Source organism: Elephas maximus, chromosome 3 (genome assembly GCF_024166365.1).
Source record: "Elephas maximus indicus isolate mEleMax1 chromosome 3, mEleMax1 primary haplotype, whole genome shotgun sequence".
Lineage (NCBI taxonomy): Eukaryota > Metazoa > Chordata > Mammalia > Proboscidea > Elephantidae > Elephas > Elephas maximus.
The window spans coordinates 64,913,514-64,934,798 of NC_064821.1; the positions used below are offsets into that span (position 1 = coordinate 64,913,514).

Consider the following 21,285-nt stretch of genomic DNA (forward strand, 5'->3'; position numbering starts at 1 on the left):
ACAGCTGATGTTCTTCTGGATTCTGCCCTTTGTCCTTTTTGTGTTCTATTCTACATGCTCCTCCTAGGTTATCTCATCTGAGCCCTTGATTTCAACTAACCACCATACCCACCTCCTAAATCACCATGCCTAGTCTGAGCCCACTCCTAGTCTCCAAACCTATGTTTTCCAACTGCTTCCATCCTCAGCTTCTCTCTATTGCTCATAACTTACATAAAACTCATCAGTAGATCGTGTTAACTTTGCCTTTGAAATACAACCAGAATCCTACTATTTCTCCCCACTATCACTTCTAAGGAAACCCTGGTGGCATAGTGGTTAAGTGCTATGGCTGCTAACCAAAGGGTCAGCAGTTCAAATCCGCCAGGCGCTCCTTGAAAACTCTATGGGGCAGTTCTACTCTGTCCTATAGGGTCGCTATGAGTCAGAATCGACTCCACAGCACTGGGTTTGGTTTTTGGTTTTATCACTTCTAATATCTTTGTCCAAGCCGTTATCATTTCTGGCCTGCATTATTGCAAGAGTTCTATCAAACCACTATTGCTATCCTATTGCTTTTTCCTGCTCTTTGTTCAGGTCCCCTTCTTCTGCTAAAAAAAAAAAGTTGCCGATGAGTTGATTTTGACTCATGGTGACCCCATATGTGTCAGAGTAGAACTGTGCCCCATAAGGTTTTCAATGGCTGAGTTTTTCAAAGTAGATCACCAGTCTTTTTTCCTGAGATGCCCCTGGGTGGACTCAAACCTCCAACCTCCAGCCTTTCGAGTATCAGCCCAGAATGTTAACTGTTTGCATCACCCAAGGACTCCTGTTAATTGAAACTTGGATTTCCTTTGTGGGAACGAGGGATCCTTTGTGAATGTAACCATCAGGTGCCCAGTACATGGTTAATTTGAGGAGACTGTAGTAACAGTTATATACAAATGTGCAGGCAAGGCTGAGAGAAACAACCAAGAATGATGGTATGATACCCTAAGAGTGGCAACAGAGGGGAGCCATTACCACCCCTAGGGCAAAAGAAAGGAGAATTTACCGGGAAAAAGCATCTATGTGAAGAGGATCACTTGACAGAAGCTTCAGTAAATGTATGTAGCCAACCTGCAGTGACCTGCAAGAGAAAAGGCCAGTGGAATAATACCCCAACTTTATCCTCCTACAACCCTCTGATCTCTTTCCGACGTCTTCTATGGATGAATTCACCTGAGAAGTGAGAGGGCAAGTGACCCATTGAAGCAGTCCAAAAAGGTTAGCCTCCTGAAGCACAAATCAGAAAGGAAAAGGGTGGAAGGTAGATCTGGAGGGATCAACAGAAAATACCTAGCACAATCCAAGGTCAAGAGAGTGTTGACATGGTGTGGGCAACCTACGTCACAAAGCAATATTAACTGTTTAATGAGTAACTAATTTGCTCTGTAAACCTTCATCTAAAGCACAAGAAAAAAAAAAGAAAGAAAAGAAAATACCTAGTACAGAAGGCCACCTCTCCTAAATTCTCAGTCCATGAGATTTTAGGGGAGCAGACCTCATCTCAGCAACAGAGATGTACACATGACCCAGGCCTGGGCTGTCAGAACATAACACAACCCTTCTCATGAGAGTGATTTAGTGGTGTACAAGTAATCCGAGTTAGACCAATGAGATGCAGTTCCAGGACTTTTGTTGATACTATGGGGGTGGGGAGAGGTTCTTTCTGCTGGCAAGGAAGTGATTTGAGAATGTAAGCAGCCAATCTGCCATCTCATGGGGAAAAGCAGCCTGAAAATGAACAAGTCAACACAAAGAAAAACAGAAGAAATGGGGAGAAAATAAGTCTTGATGTCATCGATTAAGCCCCTGGATCCAGCCAAGCCTGAAGCCCTAAACTTTTCTGCTACAAGAGTCAATGAATTCCATTTGTTGCCTAACCCAGTTTTAGTGGTGTATTACATGAAAAAAAAAAAAGAAAAGGAGAAAGAAATCTTAATACCCCAGAGACCAACTCAAAAGTGTACGTATGTACCTCTAAATATGCTGGTATTTATATGGAATGCTCTGCCCATCTTTTCTACCTATAAAGCTCCTACTCAAATATCCTCTAACCGTGAAGCCTTCCCTGCCCTCCAAAGGTAGAGTTGCTTACCTCTCCTCTGCTTTGTCAGTCAGCACTTTGCAAATACTTCTATTAGTGTACATGCAAAATTGTACCACAATTAGTTGCTTGCTTATCTATCTTTCCTAACAGTGTGCTCCTCACATGGCAGATTTGTGTGGATCTTACCTTGGCAAGCCCAGTGCTCAGGAAAGGGCCTAATACCTTGGGGAACTCTGGGTTAAGCACAGCTAATCCGGTCTTTTTTACTTCAGGACCTCTGAGAGCCCTTTTTGTGTTACTGTGCACCGTGGATCCCCAAGCACGGGTATAGAATGCAGCAGTTCCCAAACTCATCTGACCAAACAACTCAATTTTTGCAAAAGTGCTGTGTTAGAGGAATTTAGAGAAGAAAAATTGCTGTGGCTCTTCGGGTGAACTTGACAAAGAAATGGCTCTCAATTTGTTAAACGAATCAAAGTGAAGAACTTGTTTAGGTTAGGACGGGGAGCAGGGAACAGCAGAAACAACAGATGAAATAAGCTGGAAGCGAAGGGGGTGATGTATTGGACACATCTCCATAATGGTGTGTTGTTGTTGCTGGGTATTCACAGCAACCCCACGTGACAGAGTAGAACTACCCCATAGGGTTTTCCTGGCTGTAATCTTTACGGAATCAGATTGCCAGGTGTTTTTCCTGTGGAGCCGCTGAGTGGGTTTGAACTGCCAACCTTTCGGTTAGCAGCTGAGCTCTAAACAGTTTGCACCACCAGGGCTCCTTCCATGATGGTGCTAGAGGTCAATTGTGAGAGAGATTGAGATCGTAATCCAACCCAGTTTCCTTAGTTTAAATCTGAGACTAGACATATTCTACACACTTTAGTCCTTCTTCCTGCCCCATGATAGGGTGCTAAGTGCCTGACAACACTGTTCCCTTGATTTTGACCTTCAGTAACCTTTGTTTTGCCTCTAAGAGAGCAGTGAGAGGGTAATGAGAGCTGATTTTCTTCTAACTGCACACCCTTAAAGATGGGAGCTGAGACAAGTCCTTTTCCTGCTCTGTTCATGTTTCCCTCTCCTGAGCTAAGGGACAAGGTCCCGGCTCCCTTTCAAGCTTGGCTCAGGTGTCTTGTAAAAATAATAGTAGCAGCCATGCCTGCCAACGGAAGCCTCAGTCCTACCACTGTTCTTTAGGTAACACCTAGCAGCTTAGACCCTTGTTCTTCCCATTTGCAAAATAAGCATAATCATGCCCCACTCGTCTCCCAGGGCTTCTGAGAGGATCAAGACTGTGCGAGCAAGTGTTTTGTAAACTGACAATAAGGATTTAAGAATGTAAGTATCATTAACATTGTACATAAAGCATAGAGTGAATAGGAGGAGGCAGTGTGCCACAATGGCGGAGAGTCTGGGATATGGAGCCGCACACCTGGGTGCTGTCTAGAGCTCAGCTACCTACTCGCTGCCTCTTCTCGGGCAATTAAGCACATGGAGGCCCCGCCTCATCTATAAAATGGGGATAATAATATCCGGTTTGCTGAGTACTGTGAGGTTAGATGAGGTAAAGCTCGCAAAGCACTCGGCACAGTGTACATAGTAACTGGCCCTCAGTAAATGTTAATAATATTCCTATTAACTATTCTTGTGACTGACACAATGGGCCTAACGGGAAAAAGAGCTAATCTATTTTTGGTCACGATGGAAGACCAGGAGATAGCCGAAGACCCTGTTTCCGGGGGTAGCTAAAGCCCCCGCGTCAGTGGAACAGCCCAAGTTCCTCACAGGCAGAGAGAGACTAACACCGAGCCGAGCGGCGTGAAGAGCGCGCGCGCGCGGCCCGGCCCCACCCCCGCCCCGCGGGCCGCTTCCTGCCAGGGCGTCAGGGCCTGCTCGCCCCGCGCGCCCCCGCCCCGCCCGGGCCTCGGGTGACTGAGCGGCCGCGCGCGCCCCGCCAGAGGAGGGCCGGGAGCGCGGCTCGGGAGCGCGGCTCGGGAGCGCGCGCGACGCCGGCAGCCTCGCTCGGCCCCAGGCGCCGCTCGCGTCCGCGCCGAGGTTGCTGCTCCAGCAGGCGTCGAGGGCGTGGCGGTGAGACTGCTGGCGCCGGCGCCGCACCCCACTCTACCCGCGGCCCCTGGCGGCCCGACTCCCGTCGTCCCCGGCCGCCGCCCCTGTGTCTCCCCGAGAGCCCGGCCCTCGCGGCAGCCCGCTTCCCTCGTAGCCCCGTCGGGCCGCCCCGGGCCTCTCTCTCCTTCCTTCCTTCCTTCCTGCAGCGGCAAAGCGCACAGGTGAGTCCCCCTTGGCAGGGTGGGGCCGGCGCCCGGCATCTCGCAGCAGGTTTGCAGCCGGTTCGGAAGGGAAGGGAAAGGGGGTGCGAAAGTTAACAACAAAAAAAGAAAGAAACCGTCCGGAGATGCCCGAGACCCCAGTGATGCTGCAGCGTCGCTTGTCCCCCGGGCCCACCCCCACTCCCGCCCAGGGTCTTCTTTGGCAGCCTCTCGGGTGGTGTCTTGGAAAACAAAACCAAAATAAAAATTTTTCCTCCTTCCTACCAGTAATCTTCTCCAGCTGTTGGACTTTTTCAAAAGCCGACAGGCCCAGCCTGTTCCTGCAGGCAGGAAAGGAGCAGTGGGTCAGAGACACGGCCAGAAGTTGGAAGCCCCTCTCTCTTTCTGCCTGGCTCCCCCGCCCCCCGTACTGGATCACCGTCGCTTTACTTATTCTGTGACTTTTGAGACTTGTGTATCAGCTTTCATCTGCTGCCCTGCCCCGACAGGTAGCCACAGCGGTCTGTCGCCAGGTTCCTCAGTTCCAGCTTCCCTGCAAAATCTGATCATCCCTTTTAGGAATCTACTTTAGGGAGCAGGTCAGATACGTGTTTTCGGATACACATTAGGATTATTAATGTTTTTGTGTAGTGCTTAAAGCCAAAAATATTCACTCCCTTTTACTGAAAGTTACCGAATGCACCACATTTATTTAAATATTTCGTGAAAGTCTCTGATGTGCTGTTTGGTAAGAGAAGCAACTGTAGCAGTGATTACATGTAGTAAGAATTTCTTTTAAGACTTTTTCATTAGCTCTGGTTCAGTGTTTTATAAAACCACGCAGTATTGAGACTCTAGTTGTTTATCACACAAATTCATTCTTTTTGGTGACAGTTTATATTTATATTCTAGAAATGGACTTTTAATGCAGGAAGACAGTGAAAGGCCTGAAATAAAGAGTCCGTTCTTTAGCCATGAGATTAGCTTTACAGTATTGACAGACCTTTCTTAGCTCAGAGAAAGATTTCAGTGCTTTTAAAGAAAACAAGATTTTTCCCACTATTGTAACATTTGTAAAGCATTTTGTACATGTGAATGTTGAGGTGACAGAAATGAAAACAAATTTAGTATGGTGGCTGGAGGAGCTATGGGTTGAAAGAGTTAAGCAGAATATCATGAAAAGTAGTGAGTTGGAATCCATTAGGCGGAAGCCTGTAAAATAATGGAAGCCTGTAAAATAATGGAAGCCCGTAAAATAATGGAAGCCCGTAAAATAATGGAAGCCCTCAAGTTGAATGCCATTTGTTGGTAGACCTGAAAAAAAATCATGGAAGGTGGAGGTCACACAGTGGATCTCCGTTTTCCCCTTAAAATGTAGAGGCTGTGTTGAGGAAAAATAAAGGATATACAGCAAAACAAATAGCATCAGACTTTTATATCTCTGGAGTCCCTGGGTGGCACAGATTGTTAAAGGATGGTGGATTGAACCCACCCATTAGCACCTTAGAAGAAAGGCCTGGCGATCTGCTTCCAAGAGGTGATGGTTTTGAAAAATCCTCTGGAACACATTTGTGCTCCGCAACACATGGGTTCGCTATGAGTCGGAATCAACTCCATGGCAACTCTTGTTTTGTTTTGCTTTTATTTCTACTTCAATTATTGTTTAAGGTCTATTATTTTCCTGTGTTCTGACAGTGGATTTGTTGTTTTTATATTTGTTTCTTTTATCTTCTCATGCTAACAAATACTGTATTCCTGGTGAGTCATTGGATCTTAGTAATTGTAATAGGACCAATTCTAGATTATTTATGAAAATAGGAAGCAGGTCATTAAAACACAGAGAATACAAAAATCTAATTTTCACCTGTTTTACTTTGCTGTCGAGGTACCATACTTTTTACCAGAACTACTAATGGAAACCCTGGTGGCGTAGTGGTTAAGAGCTATGCTGCTAACTAAAAGGTCAGCAGTTTGAATCCACCAGGGGCTCCTTGGAAACCTTATGGGGCAGTTCTACTCTGTGCTGTAGAGTTGCTATGAATCTGAGTCGACTCCACAGCTGTGGGTTTGGTTTTTTTTTTTTTGGTACTAAGAAATAGTAAAATCCTACCTATAAGTGGTGAAATGAGGGAGTGGAAGCTAGCAGCTTGCACGTTAGCCACTCAGAACCCCCAACATTGACAATCTTGGATTTTTTAAAAAGAGAAATTTAGTCTAAATTTATAATTTAGAAAAAATTTTTAAAGGAATTTGGCAGTTTAACAGCATCTGTGAATATTTTCCTTATTTTATGTATGAGGGAACAAACATGGAGAAGCCAATGACTTTTCCAAGGACATCTAGCAAGACACTTGCAGAGTGGCAATGAAATACTTGTTTGCTTCCAGGATTATTCAGTAGCATTTTGAACACATCAAGAAATAACAAGATGTATTTAGGTAAGGTATTGAAGTACTGTTTGGGATTTGGAAATGTTTACCAAGTTTGTTGTTGTTAGGTGCCGTCAGGTTGGTTCCAACTCATAGCAGCTTTTATGTACCAACTTTAGAAGCATAGTATTTTGAAATTTTATTTAAAGAAAAATACTGGAGAAGGAGGAGTCTACCTTTTCCTGATCAGAACTTAAAATGCAAAGTCAACTCCATGTGCCTGGCATTTGCCTTGATGGATTACTTTTGTCACAAGGCTTATTGTAGCAGAGCAGATGGTCATGCTACTTGGAGCTTTTCCACTCATTTGATGTTTCCATGAAGAAACAATTTGCCAGAAGCCAGCCACAGCTACAGTTGCGCTGGAGATGATGCTAAACCCTGATTAGCACAGACCTTGGCTTACAGAAGGTGGAGGATATTGGTTCAGCCCTTTCTGCTGAACCAGTCGGTATTTCCTTGGGTTACACAGCTTAGTCTCGTTATGATATTACGGGCCAGATGGGGCAAAGCCAGCAAAAGCTCCAGTAAGAACAACTACATAGGACCAGTGTACTTTCGTAATTTTTTTTCTTTGCCCTGGTAAAACTGAGTTACCTTTGAAATGCCAATCTAGCTTTCTTACAAGCATGCTAGGATTGTCATTTCCATTGGCCGATGTTTATATCTCTCTCTTCAAATTTAACTACATTTATGATGTCAGAAAATTATGAAAAAGTTGACAGTGTTGACTTAAGCTGTATCTAAAAAAATTTAGTTGCTCGTCTTTAGCAAGAGAACCATCATCTGAATTTTGACGTCTATAATAAAGTACGCACTGCATTACAGCATAAAATTCCATGAGGCCCATAAAAAGGCACATGGCGTTTAGCCTTTATTCAGCTAGCTAAATCTATTTAAATCTAGCTAAATCTATTTTTTTTTAATCTATTTAAACATCTATATTTAAATCTTGAGATATTTTCATACGGAAGCTGTATTACTGCTTTGGATCCCATCTTATTGATATGTCTGCTGCTGAGTAGTTTTCTTGAAATGGCACAAAGTGTTAGTTTTGTTTTTGTTGCCCTTTTGCTGCTTGGAATTGGATAATTTGGGGGTGTATTTTTCTCATTGTATTGTTTTAACATCAGTTCCGCCAATGGTTCTGATATATTGAGGTTCATTGAACCCAACAAAGCATTCATGTAGATCATGCTATGTAAAAATAATTCACTGTTGGCGCACCAACTTCACGAAAAGCATTTTTGTGAGTACTTAGCATGTAGTTTGTCATTTAATCCTCTTAGCATCCTTATTGGGTTAGTAGTAGTATTATCCCCTATTTTATAGTTGAGGAAACAGAAACTCTGAGAGGTCAAGTAATTTCCTTAACGTAGAGTAGTAGGGGAGACAGAATTCAAATCTGTAAAGTCCCTTACGGAGCCTCAATCTTTCTGGGTATACTCAAGGATTATTCAGACATGTATGTAGCTACTACGGTATTTCAGCAATCCATCCCTTTAAAGTATAACAAATGTACAATAATGTATAAATGAAGAAAAGGTAGTAATGCTGTAGCCTAATGCTTAGTGAAATATCTTGAGGCAAAAGGCAAGTATTTTAACAATAATCTAAAATGATTAGAGGGAAGGCAGCTATAAAGGCCATTACTAGAATAAATGCCAAAATTTGGATATAGTCAAATTTGTACTAGATGTAGTCAAATGTGGATTAGATAATGGTATTAGATCAATGTTAAATTTCCTGGTTTTGATCATTGTGCTGTGGTTATGTAAGAAAATGATCTTGTTATTACATACTGAAGTATTTGGGAGTAAAGAGGTATACTCTCAAATGGTTAAAAAAAATGTATAAAAATAGAATGATAAAGCAGGGGGGCAGAATCTAAGTATTTGATAACCTTGGGTAAAGGGTATACAGGAGTTCTTGCACTATTCTCACAACTTTTCTGTTTGAAACGATAGCAAAAGAAAAGCTACCCAAAAATGAAAAGAGAAAACAGGAAGCAAGGGTATAACATTCTAAGAATTTTATTTTTTTAAGTCAAATGAAGGATTTGTTTCCTGTGCTCTGATTTTTTTTTTTTTTTTTTTCTGTTTCTTTTTAGGGGTTGGAGGAAGGAACTTGAAACAAACAAAAAAAATCTTATAAAAAATAGGTGGGATCTCTCAAATTTTAAGATCTACCTATTCAGAGCTCCCCAACTCTCCTAAAAATTAAGCACAGTATTTTCCTCACCTCTTAATGGGTTGGTTGGAGGGGATAAAAACATTAGTGCCCCAAGAGATAAGACATAAAGACTACCCACTTTTACTGACACTGAAAGTTAAATTGGGTTGCTTATATTATTTCCCTGCCTAAAACTTTCAATGGCATGCTGATATTGACTGATTTTTTTTGTCAGAACTCTGTTATCCTGCTTTCAAGCTACCCATGCCTACCTTTCTAACTTTGTCTTATGCCACTCCTACCAAACATCTTACCCTCTAGCTGCACAAGGTCACATGATCTTTGTGCATGCTAATCCTTCTGTCTTTCTACCTTCGTTCATGTACTGTTTGCTTTGCCTGCAATGTACTCCACTTTCTTCCTGCTGAAATTGCTGTTGTCTCACCATACCCTTCTTTGGGGAGCTCTTTCTAATCCCATGCAGAAATAAATTTTCCTTTGTGCAGCCATATCAGTGGCGAAAACACAATGCTATCTGCTTTCACTCAGCAATGTTAATAATACCCTTATTAAGCATAAACTAGAAACTGTGCCAGGGACCATGGATTCAGAGGCACCCTGGTAGCGGGAATGATTATACACAAATGATCATGATGTAAACATATAACAGAAAGGAGCAGAGTGCTGCAAGAGCTAAATGCTACCTAACAACTTAGTCGTGAAGAAAAGATTACAATGAGAGCCGTGCCCCCCGCCCTCCCGCCAGATACCCCTCTTCCAGATTGGAGATTTCTGGCACAATATTTAAAGGAATAAGTTTTTTTTTTTTTTAATGTACCAATGGACTACCCAGGTAGATATGTTCATTAGAAAGCTAAAAATACAAGTGTAGAACTCAGGTGAGAAGGGTGAGTCTGGATATATAAATTTGGAAGTAGTCACATGGATTAGTAAATTTCAGTGAGTGTAAGCAGAAAAGACGGAGGGGCAGATCAGAATCTCTTGACATGTTACCTTTTCCAAACCTGCCCCTCTGCTTTATTCCCCAAGATTCTGCTGTGCTTCCCCCTCAACTTCAATGACATCCTTCTCAGCTTAAGAATCATTGTGTGAAATGAGAGACGGTAGTGATATCTGCATGTATGTGTGAACGGCAGGAAAATAGGGGAAAAGATAAATATTTGGGCGTGGATAAAAATCATCCAGGAAGAGTAAGATGAGGAAAAGAGGATGGGAATTAAAACCTCAAAGAGACTAAGTTATAAAGGTGAGTAGAGAAAGAGGAACCAGTGAACAAGACAGAGTTGGTGAGAAAGGAGAGCGAGGAAAACCAAGACCCAGAAGGCAGGGCCACTGAGAGGCCTGAGAATGAATGGAATGGACAGCAAGGTGGTGTGCTACAGAGATAGGTCAAGGCCTGAAATTAGGTGCCGTTTATTAGGAAACTGTTGCATCCGTATTAAGGGCAGTGTCAACCAAACAGTTGTGGTGGAACCCCGACTGCCCTGAATGCAGGAGTGACTGGAGTTGAGGAAGTAAACACAGCAAATATAGGAAGTTGGTAGGAAAGGTGAAAGTGAGACAGAAAAGTAGATTGAGCGAAGAGATAATCCAAATGGAAGGTTTTCTTTTTGAGATGGAGGTGGGTCTTGAATATGTGTGTTAGCTGAGGGAAAGAAAATGTGGACAAGGAAAAATTGAAAGTATACCCAAAACCAAATCCATTACCACCGAGCCGATTCCCACTCATAGTGACCTACAGGACAGATAGAACTGCCCCATAGAGTTACCTGGGAGTGCCTGGTGGATTCGAACTGCTGACCTTTTGGTTAGCAGCCTAGCACTTAACCACTGCACCACCAGGGTTTCCAATTGAAAGTAAAGGAGACAATCAATGGGGCAAGATCCTTTAGGAGAGTGAAATGGTTGTTGAGAAGGAGACATTATTGCTTTGATGGGAGCTGCTTGAGGGTGATAACTATGTCTTATTCATTCAGAATCCCCCAGTGCAGCAGGCATTCAGAAAGTGTTGATGAGAACGAGTATAAAGATTTTACTTTTTAGAATTAGTGTCTCTACTGATTGGTATAATAATGGAAAGCACACACACAACCATTTTTATCCTACGATTGTCATTCTGTACTGTATATAAGCAATATATTTGCAGCTTTGTGTTCTTTGAAATAAAAGGGAAAATCACAAATTATGTGATACTGAGGTAATCATGATCACTTAATTTTTCTGGGCCTGATAGGTATTTCTTCAGTTCGGTTTTCAGTAGCTTGAAAAGTGTTACATTTAAGACACTCTGCTTGGTGGGTGTAGTGTGCAGTTCACTGGAGGAGACAGATGTGCACACAGATAGCCCATAGAAGACAGACTCTGTTCCTTTATTTCAAGAGGGACACTGTCAGCTCCATTCCTTAGGGTTAAAATTAGTGATTTTTAATGAGCAGAAAAGGATACCTTTTTGATTGCCTTCTATGTAAATTTTACCCACTGTAGGTATTTGTAACATTAACTAAGTCTTTATATAGAACTTTTGGTTCTGTGTCACTTCATTCTCTCAGAGTGTATTCAAGATGAAGAAATTGCTTAAGAAAGGTGAAGTCAGTTCATCACAGACCATATTTCAGGGTACAGATGGTAAGTGAATCAGTGTGGGTTTTATTCTCTTCGCCAGTTTCAGTGTTGTATCCTGAAACCCAAAACAAATATGTGAAGGCAATTCTGGTTCACATTTTTCCTCCTACTACCAGTAAACTAGTGTACATATTGATACATCTCATTTTGTATTATACTTTTTTTCTCCAATTTCACTAGAAAACTTTTTGCCTTTTAAAAAATGTATTATTATTGCCAGTGAATCATATTACATAAAATATGCTAAGCAAATCAACTTAGTATATATAGAATTCATTTATGAGAACTGTAAGGAGTTGATTTAAATGCTGATTTATCTTTCGTGAATAAAATTGCTTCACTTGATGAATTGCTGTCTTGGGAACTTGATTGATGGGAATAGTATTTGGCCATCAAAGCCTTATCTCTGTGTTTTGTTTTGTTAACAGTAGGTGCCTGGCAGACATCCTAGAACTTTAAAAACAGAAGAGACCTGCTTTCCAGGGGATGATGCTAAGAGACACTGTGAAGTCTTGGAATGATAACCAGCCAGATCTCTGTAGCAGTGACCAAGAAGAGGAAGAAGAGATGGTTTTTGGTGAAAATGAAGATGACTTGGAAGAGATGATGGATTTAAGTGACCTGCCTACCTCGCTTTTTGCTTGCAGTGTCCATGAAGCAGTGTTTGAGGTGCAGGAGCAGAAGGTAGGCGTGGACCCTACCTTTCCTGTCATTTGGTAGCATGTTGAATGTGTGCGGGTTCAGGGAAAAGCTCAGAGCAGGCTAGTGCCCATTTATGAACTTCGTTACTGGTCCGTGACAGTGAAGTACAGAAGGCCCATGTCAGTCTGTAGACATTGCTGCAATCCCTCCCTTTTTTTTTTTTTTTAAATAATGCATTGTATTTTATAAGAGCATCAGTCTGCAACAGATAGGACTAAAAAACTGGTTTCCACAAATATTTTGAGAAGTAGTCGCATGTGGCGAACTCGGAATCAAGTCTTAGTAAATCCGTTCATTTAGTCATTCATCTGCTCATTTGTGGAGTCTGTGGTTAAAGAGAAGCTAGTGATCTTTAGCCTGACTCCCGATTACTTGGGAGTAAATTCACAAAAGAAGGAGTTATTTGCTTTTTTAAAGAAGGAATTGTTCTAAACTTTTTTCTTGAGCTAACTACATATATTATAGCCTGTTAGGACGATTTATGATTTTATTGTGACAGAATTTTAACATTTCTTATATTGCTGTCTGTAACTTACTTGACTGGGGAAAAATGGTTGAGTTTATCTTTAAAGGTTACTCTTCTTTAGTTCATTTATTATTTACCTGGAAAGGGAGATGTTTTGTGTGTTTTCTTCCATTATGACATTACAAAGGCCTATAGGTTTTAGTCCTACCATTGGTTATACATTTTACATGTTCTGAAGCTTTTTTTTTTTTTTTTTGCCATTGGTTGTACATTTTACATGTTCCGAGGCTTTTTCTCAAAATACTATCATGAGCCCTTTGATTTTCTATCTGTGCCCTAGGAGTGTTTTCCTTCCAGTGACTTTCTTGGAGCAGAACCCAGTACAGTATAGTTTAACTCAGTACATACTTGAGTGCCTACAATGTGGTATATAAGGCACTATGCCACTTGCTTCAGGGGACAGAGAATGAATCATATGGTTTCTGCCTCAGATAGTGTAGTCTTGTTGAGAGATGACAGATAATTATAAGATGGAATATTAATGGCCTTAGAGACATTTGAAGGTACGGTGAGCTACCAAAGGAGAGAGGATGACATCTAGTTGGAATAAAAGATCTTAGGAGGAGGTGACATTTGAGGAGAGCTGTGAAAGTTGGGTAGGATTGTAGCAGGAAAAGGAAAGAAAATTTCCGCCAAAGGGAACAAAATGATAGAGAGAGTATGAGCCATTTCATGGAAAAGCAGGCAGTTCCAGGTGGCTGTCACACTGATGATATGTAGCAAAAGTTAAGCAAAATGAGGCTGGAAAGGTGAGTGTGGTGCTGTCTTACAAAGCACCTTGAACATTAAGCTTGGAGCTTGCCCTTCCGAGCAAAGGAGTGATAATCAGAGCTACACGTCAGGCAGACCAGCTGACTGACAGCGTGTGTAGGCCAGAGTGATGGGAGGCGAGACGGGAAGCAGGGAGCCAGTTAGGATGGTGCTCTTGCAGTAAACCTGTCTGGAGATGATGAAGACCTGAAGGCCTCCATGTGGAGCATGGGAGGGAGATTGCAATTTTGTACCTTTTGAGCTTGTTTTTTTGTTTACAAATGCAATCTTCTTTCTCAAGTCAGCCGTTAACTTAGAATTTTTGAAATCACTCTTCTACTTTTCTCGTACTTTTAAAGAGCTCTAAGTGATCATATTATAAATAAATTAATCTCATTGTTTGTTATTATTAGAAGCCATATGTACTACTGGTTTATCTTCAAATTGTATTCATAAGAATTCTTTCAGAGATTACACAGTCTTATCTATTTCACCCTCTTGTTTTTAATTGTAGCCAAGAAAAATTTTTGACTTGCCAGGGGTTAGTTCTTGTTGGTTTTTAGTTTTAAAACCATTTAAGGGTTATATCTAACCTACTTTATGTTGGAAATGGTCTCGGACTTTTAGGTTATGTACAATTCTTAATCATAGTAAATTTTTTGTAATAGCCTTGGCTATATTGACACTGCAAAATATAAAATGTGGTTTATTTTATAATATTATTTGTGGATCATTAAGCAGATATAAAACATGAGCAGAACAAAAATGCTTTCTTTACATTTTTTCCTCACTGTACGTGGCTTATTTTGCTTTGATTTTTCCTGGAATAACCGTTTTATGCAGGTCATCCACATAAGTGAAAAAAGAAAAAAAAAATCTGGTGGTTTATAGGCAGATTAATCCCAATTGCAATTAAAACACTTTATTTTCAAAAGAATTTCAGTTTTTTCCATGACTTTAAAAGGTTTTGGTCTTTATTACTAATTGATGGAACAAGCTTTTACGTTCTTCTGAATAGTAGACAAAAGATTGCAGGTGCCATTTTCATGTAAAGATAAATCTTTATTTTCAGTTGCTGGATTTTGGTTCTATGCTTCCATCAAAAAGTGGAGTGAGGCAGAACAGAGAATAATAAACCAGTCAAGTGAGGAAGAGGCTTATCGTTGCGGTTCCTGTTTCTGCAGCAGCATGGCTGTTAGTTCTCCATATGCTCAGGTTTGCAGGAGCTCCTCGGACAGACCTGGATTCATCCCAGCGTGATTGTATTTACTTGTTTGTTGTTTTCCCTTTCCTAAATAAGGACAATTAAGGCTTGCCTCTGATTTGAACATGTGGAGTTTTCAAACCACAATTTAGGTTTTGTGTTAGAAGAAATAGGACCGTTTCTTCTTTCTGCTTTGCATAGGTCTGTGTGTCTGAGGGGACTTGGTGAAATTTAATGCGAAGCAATAGTCTAGATAGGACTGATTCTTTAAATGGCTTTTGGGCTACAGTCCCTTCAGAAAGTGTGGCCTTTGTGTAGAAAGTGGTTTCTACTGACCTGCTGCCATAGGACAAGTGATTTGAGTTGTTTTTCTAACGATAATGGTTGGGGTATACTGAGACATCTTTATTGCTCTTTTTAATAATCAAACTTGGATGTTATTTACCTGTGTTTTACCTGGGCTTCACTTGATCATTTACACTCGGTACCTAATAGAACTCCCAGTGCAGAGTACCACCTGTTAAATATTTGTTGGGTTAATGGATCTATAGGGTGGTTGTTGAGGATTAGTAATGTAGTGCTGTGATCAAGAACAGAACAATGAGCTGAACAAAGCTAAAGGAGTATGGTGATGATGTTGTTACATGCCGTTGAGTCGGTTCCAACTCATAGTGACCTATGTACAACAGAATAAAACACTGCCCAGTCCTATGCCATCCTCATGATCATTGTTAGGTTTGAGCCCATTGTTGTAGTCACTGTGTCAGTCCATCTCTTTGAGAGTCTTCCTCTGTTTTTCGCTGACCCTCTACCAAGCATGATGCCTTTCTCCAGGGAATGGTCCCTCCTACTAGCATGTCCAAAGTATGTGAGATGAAGTCTCACCATCCTCTCTTCCAAGAAACACTCTGGCTGTATTTCTTCCAAGACAGACTTGTTTATTCTTTTGCTAGTCCATAGTATATTCAGTATTCTTCACCACCACCGTAATTCAGAGGTATCAATTCATCTTTGGTCTTCCTTATGCATTGTCCAGCTTTCATTTTTATATGAGGTGATTGCAAATACCATGGCTTAGAAAAACTAGATAACTGAGATCTCCTAAAATCAAACACCTATGCTCATCCAAACACTTCACCAAAAGAGTAAGAAGATTACCTACAGACTTGGAAAAAGTTTTTAGCTATGACATTTCCGATCAGTGCTTGACTCTAAAACCTACATGATACTGCAAAAATTCAACTACAAAAAGACAAATAACCCAGTTAAAAAATGGGCAAAAGATATGAACAGACACTTCACTAAAGAAGACATTCAGGCTGCTAACAGATACATGAGGAAATGCTCACGATCATTAGCCATTAGAGAAATGCAAATCAAAACTACAAGGAGATTTCATCTCACTCCAACAAGGCTGGCATTAATCCAAAAAACACAAAACAATAAATTTTGGAGAGGCTGTGGAGAGATTGGAACACTTAAACACTGCTGGTAAGAATGTAAAATGGTACCACCACTTTGGAAGTCAATTTGGCACTTCCTTAAAAAGCTAAAAATAGAACTACCATACGATCCAGCAATCTCACTCCTTGGAATATATCCTAGAGAAATAAGAGCCTTTACACAAACAGATATATGCACACTCATGTTCATTGCAGCACTGTTTACAATAGCAAAAAGATGGAAGCAACCGAGGTGCCCGTCAACAGATGAATGAGTAAATAAATGATGGTGTATTCACACAGTGGAATACTACACCTCGATAAAGAACAGTGATGAATCTGTGAAACATTTCATAACATGGAGGAATCTGTAACACATTATGCTGAGTGAATTTAGTCAGTTGCAAAAGGTCAAATGTTGTATAAGACCACTATTATAAGAACTCGAGAAATAGTTTCAACAGAGAAGAAAATATTCTTTGATGGTTACGAGAGCGGGGAGGGAGGGAAGGTGGGAGAGGGGTATTCACTAATTAGACAGTAGATAAGAACTACTTTAGGTGACGGGAAAGGTACAACACACGTACAGGCGAGGTCAGCACAACTGGACTAAACCAAAAGCAAAGAAGTTTCCTGAATAAACTGAATGCCTTGAGGGCCAGTGTAGCAGGGGCGGGGGTTTGGGAACCATGGTTTCAGGGGATGTCTAAGTCAATTGGCATAATAACATCTATTAAGAAAATATCCGGCATCCCACTTTGGAGAGTGGCATCTGGGGTCTTAAATGCTAGCAACTGGCCATCTAAGATGCATCAATTGGCCTCAATCCACTTGGATCAAAGGAGAATGAAGAACACCAAGGGTGCAAGGTAATTACAAGCCCAAGAGGCAAAAAGGGCCACATAAACGAGAGACTACATCAGCCTGAGACCAGAAGAGCTAGATGGTACCTGGCTACAACCAATGACTTCCCTGAACACAACAGAGAACCCCTGAGGGGGCAGGACACCAGTGGGATGCAGACCCCAAATTCTCATAAGAACAGACTTAATGGTCTGAGTGAGACTAGAAGGACCCCGGTGGTCATGGCCCCCAGACCTTCTGTTGGCCCAGGACAGGAACTATTCCCAAAGTCAACTCTTCAGACAGGGATTGGACTGGACAATGGATTGGAGAGGGATGCTGGTGAGGAGTGAGCTTCTTGGGTCAGGTGGACACTTGAGACTATGTTGGCATCTCCTGCCTGGAGGGGAGATGAGAGGGTAGAGGGGGTTAGAACTGGCGAAATGGGCACGAAAAGACAGAGTGGAGGGAGGGAGCAGCCTGTCTCAATAGGGGGAGAGCAATGGGGGGAGTATTTAGCAAGATGCATATAAGTTTTTGTGTGAGAGACCGACTTGATTTGTAAACTTTCACTTAAAGCACAACAAAAATTTAAAAAAAGAAAATACCGTGGCTTGAGTCAGGCACACCTTAGTCCTCAAAATGACGTCTTTGCTGTTTAACACTTTAAAGAGGTCTTTTGCAGCAGATTTGCCCAATGCCATACATCTTAGCGATTTCTTGACTGCTGCTTTCATGGTCTTTGTGAGTACAAATAAAATTAAATTCTGACGTCAGTCTTTTCTCCATTTATTGATCCAGTTGTAAGGATTTTTGTTTTCTTTATGTTGAGGTACAATCCATACTGAAGGCCGTGGTCTTTGATCTTCATTAGTACGTGCTTCAAGTAGTCTGTATGCAGAGTTAATCTGAAATTGTGATCCCAGATACACTGATTTCTGGTTTGTGTAATCATAGGCACTGTTTGAGCCTTTCACTCAAGCATTTGGGTCTATAACTTCATTTAAATAATGGAGAAAATTATTTAAGAAGGCAAATGATATTTGGAAGTTAATGGAATGAGTTAATTCTCCGGTTTTCAGACTAAATCAATTGTTAGATGGTTCTGGCACAACTTTCGATTCAGAAGAAGTAAAATTCTTTGAGAAAAATGATTTGTTTTAAACTTAAGAATTGAAAGGATTTACAGGAAGAATATTTTTGTTACTATGTTCTTAACAGTGCCCAGAGCCCTGGTGGCACAGTGGTTAAGAGCTCAGCTGCTAACCACAAGGCCGGAACTTTGAATCCAACAGCCACTCCTTGGAAACTCTATGGGGCAGTTCTGCTCTGTCCTGTAGGGTTGTTATGAGTTGGAATTGACTCGATGGCAACGGGTTTGGGGTTTTTTTTTTTTTTGGAACATAATAAGATTTCAGTAGAATTTACTTAATTGAATTTACAAGTGCCACTCTGGCCAAGGATTAGTACAACTTACTTAGCTTTGAGGCTAGATTAAATACTAGAGAAGAAGAATTTTCAAACTAGAAAAAAATACTAGTCAAGTCTTTGTGTTTTATCCTGTAAGCTCAGAGTCACTGAGTATTAGAGCTTAGTCTAGAACCCATTTTTCTTGACTTTAACATTCTCTGTAATATATTTTATATATTTACACACACATATATGTTTGTATGTATGTGTTGGACACCTCTTTTGCCCACTTTACATCCTCTTGGCTCACTGTTTCATTCCAACTGTAGCTATAGCACCTAGCCATGAACAGGTATAACTTGATAACAGCTGGCCTCAGCTATACTGTGTAGGTCTCTCGTTCTGGCCCAGTGCTGCTGCGCTGCCTGTGTGAAGTTGCTTGGGCATATTGGTGTATGTGCACACATGGAAGTGTGAGGGAGTTAACATCCCATAGGACAGTCTTTGGCAAGTTGGAGACTGAAGCCAGTGAATGAGTCCCCCCACCTTCTGACACTCAGCCGAGGCGCGCTCTCCTTTGCTCCTCAGAGGACTCCAGCAGGACCAGTTGCCCACAGAGGCAACTAGGTTGCCAACACAACGTGAAAGGAAGGAAGACTGGCTTTCCCACCTTACCTGTTGCATTATTCCCAGGCCTCCACTCTTGTCTCTGGGGTCACTTCCCAAAACAAACTGTCTGTGTGTGTGTCCTTGCCTTGGCCTCTGCTTTTCCAGGAAGCCCAGGTAAGATACAGGTAAATAACATCTGAGTTTGGATATTAAAAAGGCAATTTTTAGATTATACAGAAAGGATAAAGACTAAAACAAAGAACACCTACCCAATTTAAGAAATAAAGCTTTACTAATACTTATCTCTGGTGGAGGACCAGTTTATTTCCCCCAGACTGTCACAGACAATGCTTTTATAAAATATTTTTAAAATCTCATGTAAACTTGCTATAAAAGTTTCTGAGCACTTTTCTCTCAGTTTCTGTACTGAACCATGGACCGGTAGCAAAGTTCACGGACTAGCACTGGGCCTTCAGACCGTATCATATGTAACAATTATGGATTTTGAAATATATTAATAGATGTTGAAATTTAAAAAAAAGCTATCTTCCCTTACTTCAATGTATGTGTAGCTTCCATTGTGAGTACTGTATCTCAAAATCAAGAGTCGAAGGATGTTAGGCCATTTAGTTGGGGATCCCTATTATCAGCAGTATTAACATATTGCCAGGTAATAGGGTTGGCCATCGTGTTCTTAGAGATAATTGGCTTACAGATTCCACATTCTCACTCGATTCATGTAGTCAGCAAATATTTGTTAAGCATTGTGCCAGCCACTGTTAAAATTCTAGAGACCAGTGTGGTGAACAAGATGAAGAGCCTGCCTTTGTGTTGAGTGAGTGAGATAGGTAGTGGCTTGATGGGTGCCAGTTTTCAGCTAGGGTGGTCAGGGAAGTCCTGTCTGAAGGAGTAACATTTGAGGTGATCTGAATAATGAGAAAGAACCAGTATAAAGTTTAATAACCCTTGGCTTCCTATAACTTGATTGAAATTCATCCTAATGTAATTCAAATTACTTTTTCTAGTGTGTATGTATATTACATATGCATACCTGTTATGTCATCAAATGCCTTATAGTTTTTAATCTTGATTTATCGAGATTCCATATATCAAAACAAAGGTAAAACATCTTTGAAAATAAAGCCACATCAAAGCTTTATTTTCCAATAAGCTCAACTTCAATTGGAAAAGATCTGTCACTCCCCAAATCAAGGTAGGAATCAAAGCTCTTAGGCTCTACCAAACAGCTAGATTACCCACACTGATGTGTTCCTAACTTCTCCAAAGCAGGGTGCTCTCATGGTGGGGGTGGGGTGACTGGAGAGTGAGCGAGCTTGGAGTAGGTACGTGTCACTGTCACACTGCCTGGCACAGCATTCGTGCCTTGCTAGTCATTAAATGTGTGTTGAATAAAAGATTGGGAAAATAATCTACAGGGGTTAGGATATCAACACTCCCAGTGTTTATGCGGAGCCCTCAGAAGTGAGTTTCAATTGCCACTTTTTTTTTTAATTCAAAGAATCTTTTTTCCTGAACCATTTTAAGAGTTAAGTGGCCAACAGTGATGACTCTCCCCCCAGTACTTCAGTGTGTACTTCCTACAAACAAGGGCATTCTCCAAAGTAAAAACACCAAAAATCAGGAAATTAACATTGATACATTACTCCCTTCTCATGCTCAGACCCCATTTGGGATTCATCAGTTGTCTTAGTACTGTCCCTTATAGCAAAAAGGTCCAATCCAGTGTCACATATTGGCATTTAGTCTCCTTCAATCTGAAAGAATTCCTAGTCTACCTTTCATGATCTTGACAGTTTTGAACATTACAGGCTAAGTATTCTGTAGCCTGTCTCCCAGTTTGGGTTTGTCTAATGTTTCCTTAGAATTAGGTTCTGCATGCTAGAGAGGAATGTCACAGAAGTACCTCTGGTCTTCTCACTGTGTTCTTTCAGGTGGTGTGCATTTCAGTTTGTCCCATGACTGATGAAGTTTACTTTGATCCCTTGATTAAGGCAGTGTCCACCAAGTTTCCCCACTGTCAAATTTCTCTATTTCCCTTTGTAATTAATAAGTATATTGTGGGGAGATGCTTTGAAACTATGTAAACACTCTGTTCCTCATCAGACTTTTAATGTATTCATTTATTTATATCAGTGAGGTTCATGTTTTTTTTATTTTACTCATTGGTTATAATCTGTTACTGTCATTATTTTGATGCTCAGA

General features: G+C 41.1%; 1 protein-coding gene across 1 annotated transcript in view; it reads left to right on the plus strand.

Moving 5' to 3' along the window:
• The first annotated feature begins 4,095 nt into the window (after positions 1-4,095).
• The window catches only part of RCAN3 (RCAN family member 3), a 41,747-nt gene continuing 24,557 nt past the window's right edge, over positions 4,096-21,285 (plus strand). The window contains exons 1-2 of the mRNA XM_049878274.1: positions 4,096-4,353; positions 12,005-12,260. Of these exons, the coding sequence (XP_049734231.1) occupies positions 12,063-12,260 (198 nt within the window). The 5' untranslated portion in view covers positions 4,096-4,353; positions 12,005-12,062. The remainder of the gene's footprint in view (positions 4,354-12,004; positions 12,261-21,285) is intronic.